Source organism: Akebia trifoliata, chromosome 8, assembly GCF_017979445.1.
Source record: "Akebia trifoliata isolate Shusen 1 chromosome 8, ASM1797944v1, whole genome shotgun sequence".
In the NCBI taxonomy this organism is placed as follows: domain Eukaryota; kingdom Viridiplantae; phylum Streptophyta; class Magnoliopsida; order Ranunculales; family Lardizabalaceae; genus Akebia; species Akebia trifoliata.
The window spans coordinates 52,305,594-52,327,007 of record NC_141382.1 but is presented as its reverse complement, the minus strand read 5'-3'; the positions used below and the strand labels follow the sequence as shown (position 1 = coordinate 52,327,007).

General features: G+C 36.1%; 3 protein-coding genes across 4 annotated transcripts; 1 reads left to right on the top strand and 2 right to left on the bottom strand.

The window, feature by feature from the left end:
- The first annotated feature begins 1,542 nt into the window (after positions 1-1,542).
- LOC147397742 (ethylene-responsive transcription factor RAP2-12-like) lies at positions 1,543-4,326 on the top strand. 2 transcript variants are annotated; one of them, XM_086449649.1, is made up of 3 exons: positions 1,543-2,029; positions 2,988-3,932; positions 4,048-4,326. In XM_086449649.1, the coding sequence occupies exons 1-2, from the start codon at positions 1,783-1,785 to the stop codon at positions 3,887-3,889; spliced, it is 1,149 nt and encodes a 382-aa protein (XP_086305775.1). In that variant the 5' UTR covers positions 1,543-1,782; the 3' UTR covers positions 3,890-3,932; positions 4,048-4,326. The 2 variants fall into 2 exon arrangements, with proteins under 2 accessions (XP_086305775.1, XP_086305774.1); XM_086449648.1 differs by having other exon boundaries at positions 1,545-2,029; positions 2,985-3,932.
- Positions 4,327-6,420: 2,094 nt separating this feature from the next.
- On the bottom strand, positions 6,421-13,408 carry SMU2 (RED family protein). Its single transcript, XM_086449647.1, has 11 exons — positions 13,237-13,408; positions 12,891-13,031; positions 12,759-12,808; positions 11,275-11,389; positions 11,005-11,053; positions 10,788-10,877; positions 9,930-9,998; positions 9,712-9,835; positions 8,672-9,027; positions 7,956-8,339; positions 6,421-6,880 (listed from the first exon to the last, which is right to left on the bottom strand). Exons 1-11 carry the CDS (start codon positions 13,281-13,283, stop codon positions 6,599-6,601), a joined length of 1,707 nt encoding a protein of 568 aa, XP_086305773.1. The 5' UTR covers positions 13,284-13,408; the 3' UTR covers positions 6,421-6,598.
- A 2,821-nt stretch (positions 13,409-16,229) lies between these two features.
- On the bottom strand, positions 16,230-20,238 carry LOC147397740 (small ribosomal subunit protein uS2-like). The gene is made up of 6 exons (XM_086449646.1): positions 20,127-20,238; positions 19,845-20,024; positions 18,605-18,867; positions 17,543-17,740; positions 17,229-17,451; positions 16,230-16,567 (listed from the first exon to the last, which is right to left on the bottom strand). The coding sequence occupies exons 2-6, from the start codon at positions 19,972-19,974 to the stop codon at positions 16,452-16,454; spliced, it is 930 nt and encodes a 309-aa protein (XP_086305772.1). The 5' UTR covers positions 19,975-20,024; positions 20,127-20,238; the 3' UTR covers positions 16,230-16,451.
- Between the last annotated feature and the right edge of the window lie 1,176 nt (positions 20,239-21,414).

Here is a 21,414-nt window from a genome sequence, read left to right as displayed (position 1 = left end):
TCATGAAATCTAAAAGATTGTGTTATTGGATTGTTAATGTAATAATCAATGTCGGCCCAACGACCCTTTTTAAGATTATATGTGGGCATCGAGCAAGAGAGAGAAGTTCTCTCTATTGATGATGTCATTGCACCACATGTTAAACGTTTGTTGAGTTGTCAACCAACATGTCATTAGGTTCTAGGGCGTTGGCCAAAAATGACGTCAACTTAACATTTCTCATAAATAAAACTAGATTTTAATCATAGCATTGAGTAGGGGTGCCCATTGGACCGGTCCAAACCGAGAACCAAACCGAACCAAGGCATGTCGGATTTGTTTGATTCAAATTTTTAGCTCATCAGTTTGGTTCTAATTTACAATTTTGAAAAATTGATTGATTTGACTCGTTCATTAGTTCAAGGAATCTTAGACTAAACCAAACCAATTTCATTACATAAATAGTAATATATACATATATATAATAAATAAAATTAAATATAACAAAAAAAAGAAAAAAAAAAAAAAAAAGAGCTACCATGGTTTGTTTTCTATATTCTAATAAATAGTCACAAATCTAAGCGGTCCAAATGGCATAGCCCTAACCATCTAATGAGTTTCAATTTTGGAAAAATCACTTATGTTAGGAAATAGATAATTGAGATTATAAAAATATTAATATTATATTATCAATGAAATTATCTTTGGTGAGTCTTTTGATCGGAATCATTGACAGTTGTGGAATTTTTTATTGTAAGATTTGACAATTGGTGTCTTGATATCTATATTTAGGTGATTTGAGAATTAAACTGAACTAATGTTGATTTGGATTGGTTGGATTCGAGGGGATAGTTGGTTCGGTTCCAATTTTAGATTTGTAGAAATGATCAAATTGGTTCGATTATAATTTTACCCCCGAACCAAAGCAAACCGTGTTCGTGTGCACCCTACCTAGGGTTGTCAACGGATGCTTATCTGTTCGGATACAATAACATCCAAATTTGAATCCGAAATTTTTATCTAATATTCAAATTCGAATTCGAATCCAATGGATGTTCTAAAATTATATCCTAATTCGAATCCAATTATCGTATCGGATAATATCCAATTAGAATTCGAATAATTTGTATGTTAAAAAACATATAAGTTTTCCTTATTCAATTGATTTTTCATTATTAAAGAAAACCTATTATATATATAATAAATAAATAAAATAAAATTATTTATATAAAAAATAAATAAAATAAAATAATATATATTATATATTATTTTGAATAAGATATTAGAGGATTTGAAATGTTAATATCCGAATCCGTATCCAATAAGAATTCAAATATATAAAACTATCCGAATTCAAATCTGATATTCGAAATTTTTGGATAATATCTGATTTTTAGAATTCGAATTCGGATCGGATTCGAATTTTCGACTATCCATTGACACACCCTAACCCTACTATTGGGAGAGATTATGATGGGTGTAATTAACAATTTAAACCGAGGGTAATCTGGTAATTAAAATGCATATTAATTAATTCCACCGATTTTGCTAGAAGTTTAAAACTCCTCTGTTGTCTGCGCTCTCTTTCTTTCTCATCAGCATAAAAAAAGAGCTATTTTTCTTTTCTTGTCTGAAGTCTGAACTAACTCTCAAGAACCTTTCTTTCTTTGGTTACATCTATTCTATTAAAACCCTTGTTTCGATTCTCAACTTTTCAAATCAATCCACCAATCTGTTATAGATTTCTCCAAAACAAGATTTTTCTGATTCGTATCAAACGATCTTGCAAGAGAACAAGATAAGATGTGTGGTGGAGCTATAATCTTCGATTTCATACCGACGACTCGGTCGCGACGACTCACTTCGGATTACCCGTGGTCAGGTTTGAACAAAAACGCCGTAAATAACTATTCGAAGCCACTGTATCCTGAGATCGTTGATGTCGATGACGATTTCGAGGCCTATTTTCAGGGATTCAAGGAACAATCTGATGAAGAGGTAGTAAAGGTGAAGCCTTTATCCATCTCTTCCAAATCTGGTTTATCACGAGGTATGGACGATCATGCTTTTTTCCCCCTTATTTTTGGTCTCATTTATGGTTTGAATTTGGTTCTTGTTTACTGGGTTTCTGCAATTTCTGCGATATGGGTTTTGCCTTTGGGATTGTTTTCTGAAATGTTTTTTCTTTTTTCCCATTGAAAAATGATTTTTTTCCCTTTTGAGTTGGGGTTTTTGTTTGATCTTCTCTATATGTTTTGATCGATCTTATCTTGGACCTCATAAGTTTTATCTTCTTATATTAGGTAAAGGTTGAGTTTTTCCCCATTTTTTTTTCTTGGTGTCGCTTGAATCCCTACGATTCTATCCTTCGTGCTGTCAAAGTGCGTAATTGGTTTTATTTTGTAATTCTTTTTGGGTGATCAATGTCTATGAAGCTAGGAGTAACTTAAAGGGTTTGCTTTAATTTTTTTGTACCTTTTATTTGTGGCCATCGTTGTATATTATTTTGCTTGCATGGTGAAGAAAAATAATAGGAGAAAAAAATACAGAGGTGTTAGAAATCCCTTTTGACTTAGATCAACCAGAAGGAGAAGGTTAACTGTTGGGTTTGATCTCTTAAGAGTTAAGGGGAAAAAAGATGTTTAGAATTAGAAATTTGTGAAGGATTTCTGACATTTATTTCCATGTTCTTCACAATTTGCTGCTATAAGAAAGAAAGAAAAATGATTTATTCTTCTTGTTGGGAAATTAAATTTAAAAAAAAAACAAGGATTTTTGAGTCCGTTTAGAAATGGATTAGTGTTATAAATAAATAAATAAAAGGGTTTTTGTAGCTTAAGGCTTGAAGCCCTTGATTTTGCATTAATGTAATTCTTTTGTTTATCCAAGCTAGGTTGATCTATTCTATGTTACATGCATGGATGTGAATCCTTCTGTTAGGATCCACTAGAGAAATTTGATATACATGGGTATAAATGTTTCTTTGTTCTCCAATTGAATCTCAGAAGGATCTACTACTGTAAAATCTGTTGAATACAATGGGCCTGCTGAGAAATCTGCTAAGAGAAAGAGGAAGAACCAATATAGAGGAATTCGACAGCGTCCATGGGGAAAATGGGCTGCTGAGATCAGAGACCCCAGAAAAGGTGTCCGAGTCTGGCTTGGAACCTTCAACACTGCTGAAGAAGCCGCAAGGGCTTACGATGCTGAGGCACGCAGGATTCGTGGAAAGAAAGCCAAGGTGAATTTCCCTGAGGAGACTCCCTCCTCAGTTCGGCACCGTACCGTGAAGTCAAACCCTCAGGAACTACTCCCCAAAGCAAACATGACTTTGGAGAAGCCAAATTTCAACCAGGATTTCAGTTTCATGAATAACTCAGATCAAGATTTCTTCAACTCTATGGGGTTTATGGAAGAGAAGCCCCAAATCAATGGATCTGGGTTTATGGCTGGCTTACCCACATTTGAAGACCCGATAGGATTCAAATCATTTGCACCTTCTGATGGTGGAACGCTGTGTTTTAACTCGGACCAAGGGAGCAATTCTTTCAATTGTTCTGACGTTGGGTGGGGAGAACAGGAAAGCAAGACTCCAGAAATCTCATCAATTCTCTCAGCCACTATAGAAGGTGATGAGTCTGAATTTGCAGAAGATGCAAGCCCAACTAAGAAACTGAAGACCGACTCCGAAGTTATGGTGCCAATTCAAGAAAATACCGCAAAGAATCTATCTGAAGAGCTATCGGCCTTTGAGTCTCAGATGAAGTTCCTTCAACTTCCATATCTTGAGGGGAATTGGGATGCTTCGATGGAGAACCTACTCAGTGGTGACACCACTCAGGATGGTGTGAACGCGATGGATCTCTGGAGCTTTGATGACCTCCCTCAGATGGTTGGGGGAGTCTTTTGAGGGATCTTCTCTGATTGCTGGTTTTATGTAAATAAGACCTCCTGTTAAGTAAAATTTACCCTTCTCCAAGTACATGTTAGTTAATTCTCATTTGTGTTCTCTGTAAGGTTGTTTGGTTTTAATTAAGAGTTGTATATCTTTTATTGTCTTTGTTTCAGGAGTGGTTGTTGGTGATGGAAATGGTGACCAAACAAATATATATATGCTTCAACAATGTTGGAGAGTTCTCAAGCAGCTAGCTTATGGTGTAATGGGAAATATATATATATAGGTATTAGTTATAAATTTTTTTTTTGTTTTTTTTGTTTTCTGAGTGGTTTGATGTGCCTTTGGGTTTTTATTTGAATGTTAATTAATGTGGATGATCACATGTATTGTGTGGAGAGACATTGTGACTCTGATAAAGCATCTATTTCAACTTGTTATTTTACATTGTATCCATGGTCCTATGAGAGAGACTGACCAATATGGACCATCCCATTGGTGGAGCTCTCCCTCATGTTGCTTTTGTGAAAGCTGCTGGTTCAGTGTGTGTTGTTCAATGGGGTTAAGATCTTCTCAAATGTCCAACTTGAGGAGCATCTTTGGTGTGGGTGTGTCGCTTACCCATGGATGAGAAAATTTCAAGTAAACAAATAATGAGAAATGGCATACTATTGATAGTCTTGTCGGGCAGGTATTCTCGTGACATTGCCTTGAAGATTGTGTTCCCATGTCATGTGTCGGCAGTCACAGCAGGAAAAGGTTGGTATGGTTTGGTTGGTGATAGGAACGTGGTGGTGGTTGGTGTATCTCAGTCTAACTAGGCTTCTCTAGCCTATCATGTGGTGTTGGACTGCAGGGGGGGTGTTGCGTATGTGTAGTTGGGGGAGCCCAATCACGATTAAATTGTGTTAGATGAAAGTATATCCTGGGTGGTTGGAAAGTTGGCTCAAACTAAGTTTGATCCACCACCACCCAATTCTACCAGGCCAAGTGGATTTTTGATCTATGCACCCACTAACCCTATATATATAATAAATAAATAAATAAAAGGATTTTAAATGATTAATTTTATTTGTTTCTTAGAAAGAGTAAATCTGTCTTTTCATTAGTAAATTTTGATTTCCTAACTATTTTTTATTTATATCAATTGTGTATGATAGAGACTCCCATTTGGTAACATAACCTTGTTCCTTGTCATTATTTCGTCATTCATGCAATCATTAAGGATTTTAAGATTTTTTTTTCAATTAAAGATAAAAGATTTTAAATGTAACTTTGTTCCTTTATCATTATTTCGTCTTCGTATGCAATCAAAAGTGTTCCATGAGACACTAGACATCAAAAGCTTTCCCATTTCATGAATACAGCAAAATTCTTGTTATGATTGATAAAAAAACAAAGGTGATGCAAGTGATGGTAGTGGCGCACTCGGCACCCCAATATTGACTCAAACGTTTTGTTGCTCTTCATGCCTAAAATTAGATGGCCAGTCGCATTCAATAGACACGTGCCCCGCCAAGACTGGTCCAACTTGGGGAAATCTTCTAGATCAAGTATCCACCTGACCTGACCCGACCTGACCATCTGAAAGAGTTCTAAATATTTGGGTAACTGGAATGAATGATTTTGGTCTTCCATGAGATTTCATTTGAAGAGGGAGAAAAAAAAGAAAAAAAAAGATTTGGGAGGTGATTACATAATCATCATTTGCATCACTGTACACCTTGTTACAATGCATCATACTATTTATATTTATTACTCTCTTGCAATCATACGAATAGGAGAACATGGGATTCATTATCAACAATAAATATATAAATATATATTTGAAAATTAATATCAACTGCTTTCCTAAATTGTAAAGTTGTTGATGGATGGTCAAAAACATCTTATCATGCTCGGAACCAATGTTGTTAAAGCCCTCAAGACGCACAAGGTCGTTACTCCACCCAAGGGGGCCTTGGAGCAGACATCATACAGCTTGGTGTGGTGCACCAAATTATCATCACGGAGAAAAATGAATATGGATTCTCCTTTTAATAATTGGATGGAATGGCTCCAAATTTCACTTCAATCAAAATCTTTAATCAAATCGTCGGAGCTTCAAAGAATATACAATACCAAGAATAATCAAATCATCATCTTTTAATAATTCATTTATCTGTATTAGTGATTACAACCCAATCTCTAGTTTGAATCACAACAGTGCTTGCACTAAAGTTTTTCAATTTGTTCAAGTAAGAGCCAATATGCAGTGGGTCGGTACCAAAAAACAAAAAAAAGAGTTGATATAGCAATATCAGTTCTTTTTCATTAGTGTCTAAATCATTATTTGGTGGGTTAAATATAATTTCATTAATTAGGTATTATAATAAGGGGAAAAAAAAAGAGAAGAGAAGGTTGGTGTGGTGGCGACGACGTAACCACTAAAATGATAAATGACATCAAAATACTTTGAATTACTGAACAGTCATGGTACCTATCACCCTCCACGTGCAAACACGCACGTGCAATAGCTGATTGAGTTAAGACAATGAGGCTGCAGGTACCATCCCAAATACTGCAAAATTATATACAAGAGAAAAATGGAGGTTTTGTTACTATTAGCACATCTGAAGCAACTATCGAAGTCAACCAAATTTCTGGTACAAACAAGAATTCTCCAACCAAAAAATAAAATAAAATAAAAAAAGGTTTTCGGTCATTGTAATCTTGTCAAGCTTCTCACACTCGAAGCTTCTTTCCAGGTTGCACATCATCCTCATACTGCCCGTGGTCATCATCATGGACCTCACCCTTCTCCATCTTTTTCCTTGCAAGGATCTTGTTAATCTTGTGCAGCTCATTGGTGAGCTTCTGGTCCTTATTTTGCTTCCTGGTCTTACGACCATCTTGCATCTTCACACCGAACTGGAATGCCGCCTTTGGCATTGCTTCCTTCTGCTCATTGTACGAAGCCCACTCCTCCTCAGTCTCAAAATCCCAACGATGAAGACGACCCTTTGCCTGTATGAGCATCAAAGTAATACTATGTATCAAACATCAAATTTAGCTCATGGTTTAATATACGTGAATCATTTTCATCATGGTTTTAGCTGATAGTAAGTTAAGTTTCACCTAATCACAAACTTTACTGTTCCTCAATAAAAATGAAAATTTCCAGAATTCTTTCCGATGGTCTAAGAAAATACTCAAGATGATAATAGTTAATAGTTTAAGCAAGGGCTTCCACATTCACAACAAATTTTGATATGCCTAGGTGCAACCTTTTTTTCCTGTTGTCTATATAACATATTTGATAGTTCATGTAATGGCTTCACACAATCTAAACCCTTGTTAGCAATTCGGAATATGGAAAAAATTTGATTCATGAATAATTCAAGTTCTCTTCAATTTTGGATTGCAAAAATTCGATAAATGGAAAATATGTAGCATATGCTTCATACGTGTATTATTCGTTTCATTTCAAAAATTCGAAAACCAAAAATTCGCCAATATGATAGTGATGTTAATAGTGATGGTGATGATGAAATTGGTGATGGTAATAATGATTGTGGTGATAATGAAGAGATTGAGGTTATTGTTCCATTGATTTCTAAAAGAAGACCAAAGCCAAGGGACAAATCATCAATTTGAAAATTTTAGTGGTAATCTCAAATAAATGTAGAGTGCCATGTCATTAGTTTTGTAAAGAAAAAAGGGACATGTCAAGTAATCCTCCTCCAAAATTTTGAAGTATGGCCGCTTCAAAGTCGACTTGTGTTACACGTCACAACTTAAGGTTTACACTTTGTAACATACAACAAGTTTTCATTTTATTTTATTTTTTCAGAGTTTTATAAAAAATTCGTTTTATTCTTTTCAAACTTAAAATCCATGAATTATTCAAAATAGTTCAATAATCCGGAGAATAATACTTTCATTGAAAAAAATGAAAAATTCATGAATTTTTCAGGAACTAAACTGGAGATTGCTCACAAGGTCTAAAACTGAACAAATTAGATCTATTATTTTGATACAGGTATCAGGCATGCTCTTAATTTTCATGAAACAAAAAAAAAATAAGGATTAGACTTCTTACCCGGCCGCCCATATCCATTTTTGACAAGTCATCTTCATCATCACTCTCCACAACCTCACGATTATACTCTTGATACCCAGGATAGCATTCAGAGTAGCTCTCTGATATGAAATTGGGATCTTTCTCTCGAGCATCCTTTTCCCTCAGTTGCTGAAGCCTTTGGTCATCACGCTTGAAAACTGACCCCAAGCCTCGATCCTTTTCTTCTTGGGTCATGAAGTGTGGGTCAGGTGGAACGTTTAAGCCCACTTGCACATCATAAGCTTGCATGTTTTGCTGGAGGTATTGTTCAGGATAGGCCAATTGCTCAGCGTACTGGTAGTCATGCCACTCTCCTTGGTATCCGGGAGCCACTACTTGTGTTTGCATGGCATCATATCCGTTCTGTGAAGTCAAAATGGAGAATATTAACCAAGAACTCACTCAAATGGAGACTTAGAGAAATCACAAGGAGAATCATCCAACACACCCAAGAAAAAATGGAAAAAAGAAAAAAGAAAAAAGAAAAAGGGATAGGTAGTGTGAGATTTAGAGTCCAGATTTTATTACTTTTTTTACATATTTTGGGTTTTAAATTTCCAATTTGCATCTGGAATTTCATATTTCACTTGTATATTTGTTCTCCAAGTTTCAGCGCTCAAATTTCTTCAATGTTACTGAGAAAATCATTTTATGGACAACCATTAATGTTTAAATGAAATGAACAATAAACTCACTGGTTGTTGCCAATCCTGAGCCGGCTCAACTGGTGGGACTGGACCATAAACAGGTTCGCTGAAATAGGATTGCCTTTCCCTATTTCGAGGAGACTCTTCCATATCCTCTGAACCTGGGCTTTGGCTCATGTCTTTGCTAGGAATAGAATAGTCGATGCCCTCACCCACAAATATGTCATCCTCGTCTGCTCTAGCAACAATGGTGGCTTGTTTTTCCCTCGAATCGAGGTGGTTCTTGGGCAGAGGTGGTGGTGGAGGTAACATTTCCCGCTCTTTTTGATGCTTCAACATCCCACCATCAGTGTGTGATGGCTTCTCTTCTTCTTCATATTCAATGCCAACAGCAGAAATCTTCCCTAAAACAATACAGACATTTAATAAGGGGAAACGAACAACAAGATGCCCCCTCCTGCTTCCTTCTCCCCAACAAAAGTTCTTCCTATCAACAAAATCTATTGACGTGGGAGAATATAGCATGGAGGAGCCCCATCAAGGATGCCAGCAGAAAGCACGTAGAACAGGTCATAGCCCCAAAATTGAACTGAGACAATCCTAACCAAATAAGTAAAGAACATTTATGTAGCCCATTTCTCATAATTTATTGATTACCCAAAAGAATTCAACTGATTGGGTGTTTAGGACTGTATTCAGTAGGCTTTCTGGTTTAGACTTGTTTCTGCAGGGCAGTCTACCTGATCATCATTTACCCAAGCTTCAAAGAATGAAGCCGAGATTCATTATCAGTTAGTTGGGTTCATCATCCCTTGCAGTTAATAAAAACTGATTAATCCCGTTTCTCATTAGCAACAACTCTCCTCTTGGCCTTATTCTAAATGTATCTTGGCAATACTACTGACTGTACCTCATGATAAGCACTGCATCCTTAGTTGGACCCATAACTCAATTGGTAGACTTGCTGCAATGCAACATCGAGGACATGGGTTCAAGTCCAGCTAACCCCCCCCCCAAAAAAAAAACCTGGTAGCATCTTTTTTCCCTGATAAGTTGATCAGTAGAATCCATAAGAAAATAAAACACACCTTTTATATCTTTATCCTTCTTCTTTTTCTTCAGAACCTTTCCAGATGATCCAAGGCGAAGATACGACATAATTTTAGCAATTCGGTCTAGCACAGACCCATCTACACTGACAGTAACCATTTCCTAAACAATATATCCAACCATTATCAAATGAGCCATCCAATTCAACAGTAAAAAGGGAGTAATGAATTACAGGGGACAAGGGAATGATGCAAACCTCCGGAAGTGGACAGTCAGCTTTACTTCTATGCAGTGTAGTTGGGATATCATGAGAAAACCCATCCTCCTAGAATGCAACAAAGAGATTTATAGTAAGAAAACTTTGTTTTATAAATTAAGGGCACACATTCAAATTAAGTAAAACATATTCAAAACCATAGATCTATCCTAGAAACAAATAGATTGAATCCAAAGCACATGACTACATGTCATTCTTCCTCACAACTATCCAATTTTCATACATTAATCTCCAATTAGTGGCTCACCCAACAAATGAGCTCCCCGACCATGGATTGTGCATTCCTTCAATATATATAATATTGAAACACCATATTTCTTTTCGTATTTGTTTCAGTGAAAGAAAAATGTAGGGATACATCATGAAATTTTTGTTGGTTTATGTACTACAAATTCAGTTTATTCCCATATAAGGTAGCCACTCCTGGGTAAGTACCTTGGAAAATTTTTCCTTGAAAAATAAATTTCTACTGTTTTGAAGCTTTGATAGTGACATTATCAAGAGTCGATTTAAACATTCAAATTAGAATTGGTACAAAATATTTATGTGCATGACATTGGTGTACATCCATGAAGCTAACAGTTAGGCACGCAACAAGGGACACTTAGGTGGGACTTAGAAAAGTGAATGAAAAAATAATGCACAAAAAACAAATTAAAAAGGATCAGTCAAATTCTGACACAAGGCCAGATAAACAGATGCAATACAATCTCATACTGCAGTTTCTGATGAGACTACCCTAAGATAAGATTGCCAAGGAGAATTCATTAAGAAGAAACAGGTAAGAAAATGGTAGTGGATTACATAAATTTAGGGGAAGAAAAAGAAGAATGTTACCATGTTAAAAATAAAAGCCATTCGACCAGGAAGAAACATCTCATTTGACTTGATCATCATTTGAGGCTTGACAATCCACTGATACACTGACTACAACAACAAAACAAGATTCTCAGACACTATTATTTAACACAAACAAAAGAGCTGCTTCTCATTCTATAAGTTACAGATGGCAATAAAATCAACAGCTCTTCACATTCTTAAGAAGATAATGCACCTTTGCCGCTGCAGTGCGAAAAGACAATGTTTGGTCTTCCTTAGATGCTCTGTTTGTGAACCACCAAAACAATGTGGGTGAGAAAAGTTAAAATATAATTGAACTAAATATTTAAGTAGACACTTTAATTCCTAAGACTCCCTTGCAGATCATTAGATTTCTGAAGGCTCATTTAGTGGCCAACAGAGAAAGGTCGGTGTTATTTTTCTTCTTTTGATAGGTAAAGAAATTTCTTTAGTGCAAGGAACAGAAAAGAAGAAAAATTATTACCTTGACTTTTCATCAGCCTCATCTCCACCATCTGGTTTCTTGTCAATCTCACTCCTTATTTTGTGAAGTAAAGCATAGTCCAAACCTTTCACCAAATGTGTGTGCTCAACATCACCTGACAAACATTGATCTAGTTAACACAAAGTTCTCATACTGAAATAGAAAATGTAATGCTCCTTACAGTTTACAAGGATGATATGAGCAACATGACACAAAATGCCATTTCTTAGTAAATAAAGAGTCTCTGTCCCAAATATTATCAGCTATTAGGTAGGAGATTTAGCTGAATCAGACATTTTAATATTAGAATAGCTGATTAGGTGTTTCATTAATACTGTACTTGAAACAAAGGATAATAAAGAAGTTATCAATGTTAAGAAATAACACGTGAAAAATATCAAAATTAAGAAGATAAATGGTCTTGGTATTAATGTACTTCTGATAGTATGGAGTTCTACAATGAAAGGGAGCAAATATTTTTAACAATCCAAAGTGTCCAAATCTTGGGACCCATTAGGGTAAAAGCATCTGATTGAAGGGGCACACTGAATGGGGACTCTAGGTTGATCAGAAACACAAGCCATTGTATAATAGAATAGGTACTGCCATAATGTTTCTGCATTAACAAATGCCCGACAAAAAAATGACTAGTATAGTATCAAGATGAACTTAATTAAAAAAAGAAAAGAAAGAGGGGAATGAAAGATTATAAATATTACAATAGTAACTCCACTGCACTCAATAAAAAACCTCCCTAAGATTCCTCCATTAGCAGAAGGATCCACAATTACACTAGCCAACCAAGGGATAAAGAAGAATGAAATGTTAAACAAAGAACAAAATGTTAACATAAAGATAAAGAAAGGCAGTTCCCAGATTTGTTTAATGATATGCCAAAGTCTCCACGCACCTCCTGATTCTCCAAAACCCAAACCATTAACATTGATTGTATCTCCCTAAGCTACAAAATTTTCTGTCAACCCCAAAACAGTAATTTTTTCTTGGAAAAGAGAGAGACCTCTGGCTAAAAGCAACAGCCAGAAAAGGCTAATCTAAATAGAACACGACCTATCCCGGCCCACTTACAATCCTAAAAAATGATGACCTAACAATCTCTGGTGACTGATGAGCATCAACACAACAAAGCTTTAACCTTCAAAATGAACATGTATCCAACAACACAATTCCATAAATATGGGGGAAATCCGCACAGAACAGTCAATTCCACGTGATAACCAATTCCTTATGTTACGTCTAATAAAATGGAAATTATAAGTCACCTTATATTTAAAGCATTAAAGCATAAACCAAGACATTTAAACATCAATCTGAAGAGTTCTAGGGAGAAAAAAAAAGGTCAAAAGCGCAGAACATGGAATCTCAGTTCAAGGGAGCAAGTCATCAAAATTCCCTCCAAAGTCCAAACATGCTAACCAGTACAACTAAGGAAAAATAAATAAATACATAATAAACAGTACACCAACCTCCAAGATACTTGCTGTTCTCAATGGATATCTTGTGTGCATCTGCTAATCTACACAAGTAACAATTTAGAAAACCAAAAGAGCAACAAAAAATCTTCAAGCTTCAAAATCATTAAAGATATGTGGTCTCACAATAGATCAACATTCCCAGGGGGAGCTACAGCATGAAATGATCCCAATTCAGTTGGTTCATAGTCTGGATTTTGATCTTCTCTACGCTCCTTTGCTCTATCCCGATATTTGGGTAATTCCGGTTCTTCTTTCTTCTCTTCTCTGATAGAAAAAAAAATTCAAGTTAGAAGAAACCCTAATTTACAGTTCTGCATTAAAATTGAGAAGTTAAAACAAAGTTCGATATCAAAGTAACCATTATTAACATACAGATTGGAGTAACAACATCGTGATTTCTACAGAAAAAAATTGAAATTCGAACTAAAAAAAGACCAAATTTTTCGAAACAGAAGAGCTGATTACTCACTTGCGACGAATCATCTTCTCTTTGTTATTTTTCTTCGCAGGAGCCATTGAAGAGAATTAGGGTTTCTGCAGAGATTTGAGCTTCAAAAATATCGAACTCGGATTCGACTGGCTTTTTTCCTTCCCCTCTTCTTCTTCGTCTTTCGGGTAATTGATTCGAGTGGTTCGGATTAAAGAGGTTTGACCCTATGGCATTTATATGTGTGAGCATACGGGTTGGACCATCTTAGGCCTAGCGGGTCCAAATAAGATATAATCCCTGTGAAATTTGATAATATTCCCCTTGCAAAATACATTAATTTTACACCTTTGGTCGAAATTTAATATCCCTTTTGTTGACAAATTAAGTGAAAATTTGATTTTTATTTTTTTATTTTTTTACACCGATAAGTCAGAAAAAAAAAAAAAAAAAAAAAAGTTGTTACTTGAAGCCCAAGTTTTACTTATTACACCCCTAATTAAAAAATAAAGAAAATAGGGTGAATCTCCATATATGACGAATTTCCGAGTTTGATACATTGTTCATTGTAATTCTCAAGACATGTATTCGTCATTTTTACAACCTTCAAACTTGTGAGTTTGTCACTTTTAAAATCTACGAATTTGTAGATATACAAGCGAATTCATTGATTATAAAAGTAATGAAATCACTCGAAATACATGTTTTGAGAATTAAAGTGAAGAGTGTTCCAAAATCGGAATTGGGACATAAGTTGCACACGTTTTGGGAAAAATCCCAAGAAAATAAATAATAGTCAAGGATAAGTAAGATAGTTGGGGTGCTAATAGAAACTCTCCTTTGTTTGTTTTTTTGCAAGATATCTATTTTTTGGGTTTTCGATTTTGTATGACCCTAATCACAATTGTAAACAATTAGAAATCACTGTAATGTTTGAAGAGTGTGTTTTAATCTTTAATTGGGGTATGATAATTAATTTAAGAAATTGGAGTGTAATAAGTAAAAGTTGGGATGTCAATAGCAACTCTCAAAAAAGACATTTGACTTTAAGTCAAGGTGGTAAACCTAAAAATTGCATTTTGCAGGGGGTAAGCCTACTATAACTGACTTTTAGGATATTATCCAAAATAATTTTGCTTTGATGATGAAGAGACTTGCTTCATGCAAAATTCTCCTATGCTATGCTTAGTAGTAATTAGGGGTGCAACTCGGTTCGGGTTAGAACAAAATTAGAATCGAACCGATCAAGATCGGTTCCATTATATAAGAACCAAAATCGAACCGAATTCTTTCAGAACCGAACCAATCCAAATCGATCTTAATTCGGTTTGGTTCGGTTCGGTTTTATGGGTTGGTCGTCAATCGCAGTCGAGAGAGAGATAGAGATGGAGGGAAACCTGTCGTCGGTCGCAGCCTCAGGACGCTGCCGCAGAGAGAGGTCGCAGAGACCAGCCGGTGGCAGGATCTAGCAGCAGGTGGCAAAAACAAGCCGGCGGTAGGATCTGGCAGCAGGTCACAGAGTCGAGTCGCTGGCAGTCACTGGCAGCAAATCGCAGAGAGAGAGAGAGAGAGAGAGATGGTGGCACTGGCAGCCAGTGGCACTGGTAGCGGATCGCAGAGACGAGACGAGCGAGCGAGAGAGACGAGCGAGCGAGAGAGAGATGAGCGAGCAAGAGCGAGAGAGTAAAGAGAGAGAGAGTGAGTGAGAGACACGGTGGTACTAACAGACGGTGGCGGTGGCAGACGATGGCAAATGGTGGCGGTGGCAGCGAGTGACAGAGCGAGACGAGAGAGACGATCGAGCGAGAGAGAGAGAGAGAGAGATTAAGTTTTATAAAATAATTAAAAATCAAATTTAAATTTAATATTTTATTTTAAATATTATTAATTCGATTTTCGGGTTGGTTCGATTTTTTATATTACCTGAACCGAGAACCGAACCGAATTCATCGGTTCTCTATTTTTTAAATCCAAAATCAAACCGAAACCAATTTAAACCGAACCAAACCAATCCAAATCTCACGGTTTGGTTCGGTTCTCGGATTGAACCGAATTAAGTTGCACCCCTAGTAGTAATCAACTGAGAAGATTACTGTTGTCTTAGAGAGCTTATGAGTTTTACAGCTCAAATTGATCACGTTTGATAGTCTTGGTGAGAGCTCACACACTACACTACTACTACTTTAGGGCTAAAAGGTAGGAGTCACTCCAACCCAACTTTGTTGGGTGTCTGATTCCATTGCTTAATCAGATGTTTTTTTTTGACTGAGCATCTACGCATTCAATTGATATAAATTTTAAAAGAAATTAAGTATTAATAATAAAATATTTAATCAGAGACAAGAAACTGGGTTTGAGTAGACTGGTGGGGGCCAAACCCCCAAACCCTGTCAATGGACAATCAAGACGTCCCAACTACTGGTTTATCCTTTAGACAATCAAAAGCAAACCTCTTAAGGCAAGGCATTTTACTTGATTTGAACCTGATTGATAGGGCTAGAAAAAGTGAATTTGTTTCTAGAATTAAATCACTTAAGAGGTTTACCTGTTCAATTTGCTTAGGTTCTTTAAATTGAGATGTTTCTTCAAATTTCAACCCGTCTACACATTGATATTGTGATATTGAATTTGTTGAACCCAATAAAAATAAAAATAAATTCAACAAACTACAAAGATAAAAGACTAAAAGAAACCGTTCAAGCAAATTCAGTATCTTAACCTAAAACCATGAAACCATTTCTAACAATTGTCACTGGAGCTAGAGGTAAAACTGTAGAGAACAAATGTCAAAAAGTGAAGATTAACCTTTTCGAAAAATCTCAATGATTGATTTTTTTGTCCTCCTTCATTCTATCACCTTCTACAGTGCACTCCATTTCGAAAATAACATGTTTTTTATTCTAATAAACCAGGATTCCAATGGATAATAAGTTTTATGTTCAAACATGCTATCCTGGAACTGGATTAAATGCAAGATATTCTAATAGGATTCAGACAACCATATGGTTTGTCCAAACACCAATTGAAACTGAAAATTTTCCAAAGTAAATTATAATTAAAACCACATTCATCAATCAAAGAAGAAAATCAATGGTTCAAAACTGAATGAATCCATTGCACAAGTTGAGCTACACTGAACTCTCCATTTCAAACTTACTAAACTTGGCAAACTAGAGATCTAAGTTACTCTTCGATGGAAACGGAAGAAAACAAAACAGTTTAGATTCATGGTTGCATATGACACAAATCTATGCTCCTCAATCCCAGCCAGTAGCTGGTGCGGGAAGGGCATCAATTCCTGGTGCAACCATTGGCGGTACGGGTGCAGGTGCAGGTGCAGCTGCGGCATCCCAACCATCACCTGACAAAGGAACTGTAGTCCACACGAGAGAGGAAACAAAACAATAAATAAAAAAAAGTATCTTGTTAGTATGTGTAATCCATGTGAAATATAACTTCGATCACAAAAGGTAATTAGAACTCTTTAACAATAATAAGGGGGTGAACATATATTAGCACGAAACACCGATCACCGCCATCCCACATGCCTTGGTTGACGATTCAACACTATCAATAGATACAATTTTACAGGGAGACTAGAAATGTTTGTAATGCTACTGGACCATACAATAAATATGAGAGAGATGTTAAATAGTCCTAAAATCTTAAATCAAAATAATCTAGTCTTGTGAAGAAGATTAACCTGCACAGGTGGACAGATCACAAGTGACTAGACAACAACTACTGGGTAATAGTCCTGATCTAAGAACTAAAAAAACTACCGGGTAGTAGCAAATCAGTCTGGAACCCCTCCGCATTTGGATTAGAAAAAAAGGAATAGAGACAAGTCTCAGAATGAGAACATCAGGGTAAATCAGGACCACACCAAACAAAAGTAAAGAAATGTAAAGAAAACAAAAGACAACGAAGGGAAACCAAATTTTAGAAATCTCAATACCTAAAATGAAGAAAGTCCATAGGCTAAGAAAGTAAAATAGTGATAGATGTGTATGGCAGAGATTAGTTGTTCTGACCTGGAGCTGATGTCCAGTCAACACCAGGAACGGCAGGTATGGCTGGAGGAGCAGCCAAATCTGGAACCCACGGTGCATCAGCCATTTGTGAAGGCCATTGATCACCTGGAAGACCAAGAGCGGCTGTCGAATAATCTGTCACTCCATAATCAGGAGCAGCAATGATTTCATCTTCTTCCTGCTCCTTAGCTTCCTCAGGCTCCCTGTAGAAAAATAAATCCACCTGCACATAGAAAAAGTAAACTTGAAACATCACAATTGAAAAAATTGGATTCATCAACTAAGTGCACAAACAGAACCAGGAGTGGTATTACCATCACATCCCATTTGTGTCCAGGAAGAATAGTGCCACGCATCTGCAGAACCATCCTTGCTAACAACCAGAACAGACAGCCAATACTATGCTTCCCTTTGTTATTGGCGGGGATCCCGATATCTACATACCTCATCGGTGAGTCAGTATCGCAAAAGGCAATGGTTGGAATGTTACCAAGTGCAGCTTCCTTGATTGGCTGCAATTAATTTATTGACAATTGACAATTATTAGTAAGAATCAGGTTCCTAAGCATAAAAATTACAATACGATAAAACCAGTGGTGATCCTAGACAAAAAATTCTATCAATTTATCCCATTCTTTCTAGGGTTGCAACATGGGCAAACCTGAACCCGATGGGCTGAACGTTGACCTAGGGTCAGGTTTGGGCCCAAAAAAAAAAATTTGTCCAACTCAAATCCAGTTGGGTTCGGGCATAGTCATTGGGTTGCCTGAACCCAAACCTAATATGGTTATAATTCATATATTTTTAAATATATATTTTTCTTTCTCATTCACAATTCACATTTCAAACTTTAGTTAATCATCATCATCTTTACATTTTCCTATAATTTCACATATGTGAACTTTGAAATATATGCTTAGGACATATTATTGCAAATTTAAACTTTGTTTTACAAACCACTTATCTTCATATGTCGTTATCATTAATTAATTATCTAGTATTAATGAGGAATGAACCAACCCAGCTTGGGTTGAGCTCAAGTTGAGCATTCCATGCCTGAGGTACAAGTTGAGTATTCCATGCCTGAGGTTGGGTACGGAATGGGGTTCGTGTTTGCCAAGTGTGGGTTGAGCGCAGGTTCATCCCCAACCCGCCCAAGTTGCAGCTATAGTTCTTTCACAGCAGAAAGCCGATATGAACAATTCCCAATACAAGGTCCAAAATCGGTCAAGTGGCTGTAATCATTTGGTAAGTTCCTACATTCGTCCTGCAAAGTGGAGTGCCACCACCTATCTATCTATATGAATGCTAGATTTCTCCATATTTCTGATATTGTAACTAAAGGTTGACACACCAGTCAGTGAATAAGAATTCACCTGATGATCTGTTCTCGGGTCAGTGAGGATGAGCAGACGAGGCTCACTGAAGGACGTCTGAAGTTGATTGGTAAATGTACCCGGGGTGTGTCGCCCAGCAATTGGGTGAGCACCCGTGTATTGAGCAAACTTCAGCACAGCTCTCTGGCCATATGGCCTAGCAGATTGAACAATTATGTCTTGGGGGCTCTCTATAGCAACAATAACCCTGGCAGCCAAATATAGCTTCTCCCATGTTTTACCAAGGTTAATGATGTAGATACCTGATAACCAGGAGTGGAGAAGTCAGTCAAAAGAATCTCAAGTCAACAAAACATACTCCCGTTATGATATTCAAGCATCAATATTGAAAGACCTCATGTATATTGCACTAGAGTTGCAACTCAAACAGACAAATGCAATTTCAATCCCTATAACAGCAACTAAATTTTCATCATTCTTGATGCCTCAATCAGTGCAGTATGTAGTGAAATATTTCTAAGATTCCAAGGCCTTCCCATCATTCATTCTCACATCATATATGACAACATCAAAAAAGTCAACAATCAAAAGGAGTTGAGAGTCTCCTCATATGGGTCAACAAATTCCTAGCCACGGAAAGCACAACAGAAGACATGATCCATAGCTGAACAGACGAGAGAGAATTCTTATTCTTCCCAACCCCCCCTAATCAGAGAAAATGAGAAGGGGGGGGGGGGGGTTTCTTATGTAGCCCCCCTCCCCCCCTTCTGCACTGAGAACACCCCGTTTGTATGCGACTTCACTGCCAAAATCTACTGTTATACACAGACATTCTCAGTGACGTACTATCATGGTTATATTTTGTGTCCGAAAAAAGAACAAAACATGATTTAGAAAGAAAAAGAAGTTCATAAATTTATTTGAAAGTCATCTCAACTCAAACAACTGAATTCCTTAATCCCAAATCTCCCTTTCAAATAGGTTTCTGCTTATTCCACAAAACAGAAACTCCAAAGAATAGATCTTATTTCTACACTATCTTATTCACAGAAAATCAGAGTATTGAGAATCTGAAGATGGAGTCATTTATCCAATAAACATACACATAGAAACTGAAAGTTTGGTTAAACTTTCAAAGATCGAAACTTGTTATGTACTACTAAAACTCTGTAGATAAACATTTTTTTTTTTTTTACAATCTAACATAGGAACAAATAATTAATAGAAAAACGGAGAATAATAATAATAATAAAGAGAGAGAGAGAGAGAGAGAGAGAACCATCAGTCCTTCTCTTGAAGGTATATCTTTCCATCTGATAGTCGCAGTTTTTGGTCCCCAGATGGACATCGGCTGCTAACATCATCTGAATGTCTGCTTCCTTCTGAGACAATCCCTTCTCTGTCGCCATGATTATGGTTACAGACAGATGCTTTTTAAATACAACTCCTTTTCTTAGATCTGGTTATCAAAACAAATTTCGTTTCATTCAGAATCACAGGAAAATAGAAAGAGATAAAACCCTAGTTTTGACTGAGAAGGAGAGAGAGTAAAATACTTCACCTTTGTTTCTTCTTCCTTCCGTCGCACACACAGAAGAAGAAGAGTCTCTCTCAGACTTCTCTTAAAAGGGTTTAGGTATTAGGGTTGTTTCTTTTTTTCTTTTTTTCTTTTTTTAAAGAATCCTTTATGATTCGGTTTATGTTTAAAACACCCCTCTTCATTTTCAATAATATCTTAATTTTATAGAAAAATAACTTAAAAGACCCTGGTGGGGGGCATTCTTTTTAAACAATCCCTAAATTTTGGATGAACTTCATCTCGTGTTATATAATCCTTTTGAAGTATCCAAACCACCATCTTCCCATCTTGTTCACAACTTGACATACTTAGGTTTTCAAACGTGGATTGAGATCTATTCCAATGATTTTTGACTGACAAATGGAAAAGGAATAATTAAGTTAAAAATCTAAAAATGTTTTTGAATATTTGATGTAACTTTTGATCCGATCATCCATTTCACAATTATAATATATGTATTTTGAAAAAATCTATCTAATACCATAGAAAAAAAATAAAAATTGAATCACATATTTACAACGTGGAGTTCACCACTATTTATCGTCGAGTTCTAAGTTCACTAAAAAGTGATAGGTTCAACTATAAATAAAAAGTGGTGAACAACTCCAACACATGAACTATCACACCACCCATCCCCTTTCATCAACCATTTTGGGTGGCGGAGTCCAAAATAAGGGGTCTCCAACATACTACCTATTGAACAACATTTTTTGGGTCATGGAATTTTCAGACTTATATCCATCTTTTTGAATGGAAAAAAATTCACAGTTAACTAATAATAAGTTAATTTCATATAGTTTGAAATTTGAATTGAATTAAAAAGATATTAAAATATTTATGAATTGTAATTATGAGTTGTCCAGTTGGAGTGGATTCCCAAAATGCCTACCCATAAACACTTAACGGCTCATAACTGGGTATGAGCATCTCCCTTGAAGTTGGGAGTTACGTTTTGATGACACAACTGTTGAGAAACTTTCCAATAGACAGTTGTTTTGGAATTTTTCAAAACGCCCAAAATGGCATTTGCATATTTACATAATCAAAATGCTATTGTAATTCTTTTTATTTTAATCATTAAAATTTTAGTGTACATCATCTTTTCATGATCCGATGATATAGACTTCATATAAACACAAATTTCTCTAGGGTTGCTTACATTCGATTGATTTTTTTTTTTTATCTATTCTGATCTTCTTCATTCTCTCATCTCACTTTGTCCTCCCTATCCCTCCATAAACAATCCCATATACAAGGAAACAATCCAGTT